The following is a 6,518-nucleotide window of genomic DNA, read 5'->3' as shown; positions in this document are numbered from 1 at the left end:
CCAGGTGCAGCGCAGTCAGCGCTCCCACATCTCATCTGTACCTGTGAGCAGACAGGTGTGAATAACCCTGCTGCTCATCTTTAGCCATTGCCAAACAAGTCTTGACCCTCAGAAATGACATGTTTGATTGGACATATTATTGGATTTTCAGATTAAAACCCAGTTAAGACTCCTAGAAAAGATAAAAACAAAACACACTGGACTTCATACATGTTTCATATACATATTTATATATATTTCATGTACAAAGTTACATTCTGAACCCCAGGGATTCCATAATAGAAATAAATACTGAAGTAACTACATTGCTAAATGAGCTTTTTGCTCATAGAAATGAAGCCTTGGCCTCTAAGAAACAGCAAGTTTGACATTCTACAGCTGTTTTTTAGAGGCAAGTAAAGTTCTTGATAAGATATCTAGGCCAAAAAATTTAGAACATAAGTGGTTAAAAATATATTCAAATATCGAGAAACATAGGACAAAATTATTAATAAAACTTCATAATTTTTAGGAGAAAGAAAGACATCTAGTATTACAGAACAGCATAACCCTGTTAGAAAAGTTTCATGAGTTCAACATTTACTTTTATCTCCTTCACTTCCCATGTTACAAAGTTGGACCAAACAGGTCCCTTTCTCAACATGATCAATTTAGAAGAGCCCTAAGTCTGGCTGAGTCCTTTGGTAATGGTCATAATACTCACAAGGAAATATTCAGTTCCATGGCATTTGTAAGACACACATTCTCTTCTAGGAAAGTATCAGATACTTTGTTTTTGTTTTTTTTTTGCGAAGGTTGCATGTTAGTGGTCTCTTCTCAAATTTAGGAACACCTTTATAAGACTTAAACAGTATTGCAACCACAAGTGCTTTAACCTTTTCTATGCAAACACACTTCACCTGAAAAGCCATGTGTTGCATATTTTATGCTAGAATGTTTTCCAATCTTAACAAGCTGCAACTTTTAAGAGACTCATTCCTATTTTAACAATTTAGATACAACAAGTTAGAGGAAAATCTCTCCACTGAGTTCCTACAAAGTTTTCTACCTTCGCTTCAGGGATCTATCCGAGGCTGAGGCACATAATGCTGGCATGTCTAGAGCTCAGCAATGGATATTTCATATGGTTCACCCTCATCTATAACAAAATGAGCTTTCTCAAGACCCTGGTATCTTCCCATCACTGAAACCTCCTCTCTGCTCTTGCCGTGGCAGCTAAGGCAGCTTTTAGCCCTCTGGTGATTGGGAGAAAGCTTACATTCTGGAACTTCTTCTAAAGTTACCTCTTTGACTAAAGTAAACAAGAATATTGTGGGGGGGGGGAGAGACAAAAATGTTTAACTGAAATCACACACATAAGCATAGCCTTTAAAACAAATTGTACATGTGTGTTTGTTTTCTCTAGTCCCTGAAACTGGTGAACAGGGCCACAGATAACCTGCTAACTGCAGATGAAAATAACCACACACTATATTCTGCGAAGTCAGTCAGTGAGCTTAAAAGAACAATCACCACCATTGTAACATCTCATTCCTTTTAGTGTCTGATCTCCTAAACTCCATTTGGTCATATATTTGTAGGCAGCTTCTGACTGACTCTGATGCTTCGTTCTTGGGATTAAAATTCCCAAATACTTTGGTGTCATCTTATAAATTTACACATTTCCAATAAATGTTCAATAATGCTTAAAACACTGCCCAAATGGCTCAGATTTAAAATAAAAACATAGCAAACAAGCTATGGAAAAGTGACCTAGGTTTTGTGCCCTGAAGAAAAGTGCCTAAGTAGCTCAAGCAAAAAATTGTCCCCTAAATATAGCTTTTACCAAAACAAGTTTTTTCCTTTTAAAACATACAATGGCCACAATTTTAGTGTATATAAAATGTGCTTATTGACACATGTGGCTAAATGGATCCTAAGCCTCCCAGATTCATTAAGTTCATGTATCTTATAATCTAGCCTAATCATGTGTATGCACAAGCCACTGGGATACTTTTACAGATATCTTTGCATAAAACTCTGGGGAAAAAAATCCCAGTACTTAAGAATGCTAAGACAATGTGGAACCTTTGTTTGCTTTCTTGTTTTTGATATGGTCCTTCCAATGACTGGAAGTCCTATTTCCTATATGTTTATATATTTTTTAAATAGCACATAAAATTATGTTTAACTTTGCTAAAATAATGGATAAGAAATTGTAAAACATACATATTAAAGAAGCTTGAGAGAGGAGAAAAAACTATAGCATGGTTTTAAAAACATATTAAATAAGAACATCAGTTCAAACTAAACGTTAGTGTGTGTTTTAAGATGGACATCATGAATGAGAAGACACAATGCTAACCCTGTCTTCAGAGGCTTGCCTTTGTCTCAGTCCCCTGCAGGATAATATCATCCTTGAAGATAGCAGTTTAAGCAGAAAAGGATACAAAGGCTTAAATGTGTAATTTATGCCCAAGATATTGAGCAAGTGCTAGCTTTTTGGAGTTCTGTACAGAACCAAAGAACACAGCTTTTCCAACCACGCTGTGCTCAGGCGGTCAGGCTGGACCCAGCGCTGCTGTGCTTTTACTCTCAGCAGCAGGTAAGTGCAGCCCAGGAACCTTTGACTAAACAGGGGAATTTTTTACATGGAATAAAACTGAGTCAACTACCACCATCCTCTGAAGTAGAAATACAAATTCAACATAACTTCCATTTAATAAATTCTCTCATTGCTAAAGTATCCTCAGAGCTTCCCAAAACATCCTCTAAGCTTCATGTAGTATACTTCTTAGGCATGTCACTATGAAAATGAGTGAAACTAGTTTCAAAATAAAAGTCAGAATATTCAGGGAAGCAGCCTCCATAAACTGTAGAGCTCTAATAAGACAGGAACAAGAAAGTTTTATTTAAATAGTGTAGCCTTAATTTCTTTAATATAAACCCCCCCAAGTCTGATGAAAACAAAGTTTATATACCATATAAACAAGATTTGTCAGATTTGAAAGTGAAAGTTAAAGTAATTTACAGTTAGCTTTTAGCCCTCTTGGGACATTTAGATTAATCTTGATAATCCATCTGGTATTAGTGTGTGTCAATTTTATAATACAGTGGGTAAATTTTGCTATTGTACTCACAGTACAGTTTCATTTATTAAGTGTTTTCCATTAGTTCCATTATTAGTGACAACCAAAAAGTGACCCCATCAAATGAAGTGAGTGACATTAGACATCTGGATTGCTTTCTGTAATTCACCAGTTTGCAGAAAGTCAACATTCTTTGATTTGTTCATGATATACTGAAATTTCCCATAACACTGGTGCAGTAAAATAGCTCATTCCTCTGTACTGTTTCCACAGGACAGATTTTCTAATATAAAGTTAACAGGGAAAAAATGCTCACACATTTTGTGGTGAAACTCATTTCACAAAAGAGCCTTAAATAAAGGGAAAATAAATCATGCACAAGAGACAGCTTCCCCATCACCTGTTTTCTAGGGCTCACTCACTCCCGTACATCACTTGCCACACTATCAAGTGACTCCTTTCTGCTTTGGTGACAGAAGGTTCTGGTGGAAGATCCTCTCCAAGAAGTTCAGATTCTCCGCCTTCATCGCCTAGTGGATGATAACAAGACTGAAGTTAGGCTGAGACAGAACAGTGGGAACTGCACAGTGCTCGTGGTTAGCTTATGAACCATTGTACCAGGCTCGTCTGATGACCACTGTAGAGAATATAATGAAGAACACTGGAGCTGGAATCCTCACCACATTCATCCAAACCACTGCTTGACTTCTGAAATCCCTTTGCACTCCACTTACAACAGCCAGCTCCCACTATAGTGCTGGAGTCATCACACCATGCCTGCAACCTGATGTTAACAGAAATGGGAAGCTCACAAGTCAAAGCTATCTAATTCTGTGTTCCTCCCAAACAGTCTACTCTTGCTTATTTCAAACCAACAATCAAGTGTGCTTGCACACATATGGACCATACAAACTAAGCCCACATGACTCACGCTTTTTCTAAGTGAAAGGAGTAAAGTTCTCCCATGGAGATAATTTATACAAGCACATGAAACGTCAACTGTTTCCCTGAAAGACAGCATACTTTCAAGTGGAAGACAGGTTATGAGTTAGCAGTGTCCAGTAAACATGAGTAAAGAAAGGGGTACGGGTAGCAGAAAGAGTACAGGTCCTTCTGCAAGGCAGCTGAATGAATGTACTAAATGAGTTCTTCATCACAGGCATTCCAGGCCAGCACAAACACACCTACTCCTATGGCAGTTAGCTCTGGGGTGAGGAGCAAGGGTATTTTGGCATAATCTAGTGACAACTTGTCTAGTGGGGGTAAATTTTTCAGTAGAATCCTAAAAATGTGCACACCAAGGGACAAAGATATGCCACTCATCTACTGGAATTTTGTAATGTACTTTATCTGAATTTCAGCTGGAGAAAATAAAGTAATACTGTTGATTCAAAATAAAGGAAGAGAAAACTAACTGACTATATGCATTTTTCTCTGCAGGCTGACCTTGCCTTTACTGCCACTCTCTTCTAATCAATAGCTTTTTTGGAGCTATGTCAAAGTATAGGGACAGCACTTCTGCTCAACTCAATTTCTCGATTAAAGAGTTACCATGGGGCTAGAGAGATGGTTCAGTGGTTAAAGGGACTTGCTTCCAAGGTCTGATGGCCCAGGTTGATTCCTCAGTACTCACATAAAGCCAAATGCTTCAAGTAGTGCATGTATCTGGAATTCATTTGTAGGGGCAAGAGGCCCTAGCGCACCCATTCCTTCTCTCCCTCCCTGTTTCTCTACTTGCAGATAAATAAATATTAAAAAAAATAAGGGGCTGAAGAGATGGCTTACCCGTTAAGATGCTGGCCTGCTAAGCCTAACTAAGGACCCAGGTTTGATTGCCCAGAACCCACGTGAGCCAGATGTACAAGGTGGCGCATGCATCAGGAGTTCATTTGCAGTGGCTGGAGTTCCTGGCATGCCCATTCTTATATCTGCCACTCTCTTTTGCTGTCTCTCCCCCTCTCTCAAAATAAATAAAATAAAATTTACAAATAAAATATAACCATGTAGTTAACAGAAATTTAGTTCATGACTTGCAATAGTAATGACAAACTGGCTGAGACAAAACGTTGACAGCTTGACTTCTGAGCTTTTTTGAAAATTATTTATTAAAAAAGAAAACAGAGCTCGAGAGATGGCTTAGAAGTTAAGGCACTTCCCTGCAAAGCCAAAGGACTGAGGTTCAACTCCCCAGGACCCATGTAAGCCAGATGAACAAGGTGGCACATGCATCTGGAGTTCATTTGCAGTGGCTGGAGGCCCTGATGTACCCAATTCTCTATCTGCCTCTTTCTCTTCCCCTCTCTCTGTCTCTCAAATAAAATTAAATTAAAATAAAAAATTTTAAAAAGGGAACAAACCTGTGTACCTGGAAAAAAAATTAAAAAAAAAAACAAAACATGTTGAGCTTGGCATGGTGGCACATGCCTTTTATCCTAGCACTCAGGAGGCAAAGGTAGGAGGATCACTGTGAGTTAAAGGTCAGCTTTGGACTACACAAAGAGTTCCAGGTCAGCCTGGGCTAGAATGAGACCCTACCTCAAAAACAAACAGGAGCCAGGCGTGATGGCACATGCCTTTAATCCCAGCACTGGGGAGGGAGAGTTAAGAGGATCGCCATGAGTTCAAGGGCACCCTGAGACTACATAGTGAATTCCAGGTCAGCCTGAGCTAGAGTGAGACCCTACCTCGAAAAACAAAAAACAAAAACAAAAAAACTAACCAGGGCTGGAGAGATGACTCAGCAATAAAGGTGCTTGCCTGCAAAACCTATGACCTGAGCTTGATTCCCCAGTAACCATGTAAAGCCAGATGCATAAAGTGGCAGATGTATCTGGATGTTTGCAGCAGCTGGAGGTCCTGGAACACTCATATATTCTCTCTCTGTCTCTCTCCTTGCAAATAAATCATAAAACAAACAGAAAAAAAAAAACTGCTCTATTTCCTGGGATCTCTGTTATCTTATAATTTAAACTAAAGCATTAAAAATATGGGGCAATGCTGGACACGGTGGCACACGCCTTTAATCTCAGCACTCAGGAGGCAGAGGTATGAGGACTGCCATGAGTTTGAGGCCAACCTGACCTGAGACTACATAGTGAATTCCAGGTCAGCCTGAGCTAGAAAGAGACCCTACCTTGAAAAAAAAAAACACAGGATGTTGTTGAGATGAATTTCTCATTATTAAAACTATGAAATAAATGAAAAAGAGAAATAGAACAACAAGACTGAATTTAATTGCTGAAAACACTATAGTCACTATTAAAATTTTCCTTGCTTAAAAAACAATTAGCTTTGGGAGGGAAGAGGGAGAATATTACTATGGGATACTTTTTATATTCATGGAAAATGTTAATAAAAGTTGAGAAATAAAAATAAAAATAAAAAACAAAACCAAAAAAACCCCCAAAAAACAAAAAAACAATTAGCTTTATTTTCCAGTCTGGATTAGTA

At 38.4% G+C, this 6,518-nt stretch overlaps 1 protein-coding gene across 16 annotated transcripts in view; it reads right to left on the bottom strand.

The window, feature by feature from the left end:
* Positions 1-209: 209 nt before the first annotated feature.
* Spag9 (sperm associated antigen 9) overlaps positions 210-6,518 on the bottom strand; it is a 177,056-nt gene continuing 170,747 nt past the window's right edge. For all 16 annotated transcript variants that reach the window (XM_045159333.1, XM_045159326.1, XM_045159327.1 and 13 more), the window contains one exon: positions 210-3,598. In XM_045159333.1, the coding sequence (XP_045015268.1) occupies positions 3,483-3,598 (116 nt within the window). In that variant the 3' untranslated portion in view covers positions 210-3,482. The remainder of the gene's footprint in view (positions 3,599-6,518) is intronic.

Source organism: Jaculus jaculus, chromosome 9, assembly GCF_020740685.1.
Source record: "Jaculus jaculus isolate mJacJac1 chromosome 9, mJacJac1.mat.Y.cur, whole genome shotgun sequence".
NCBI lineage: Eukaryota > Metazoa > Chordata > Mammalia > Rodentia > Dipodidae > Jaculus > Jaculus jaculus.
This window is presented reverse-complemented; position numbering and strand designations above follow the sequence as displayed.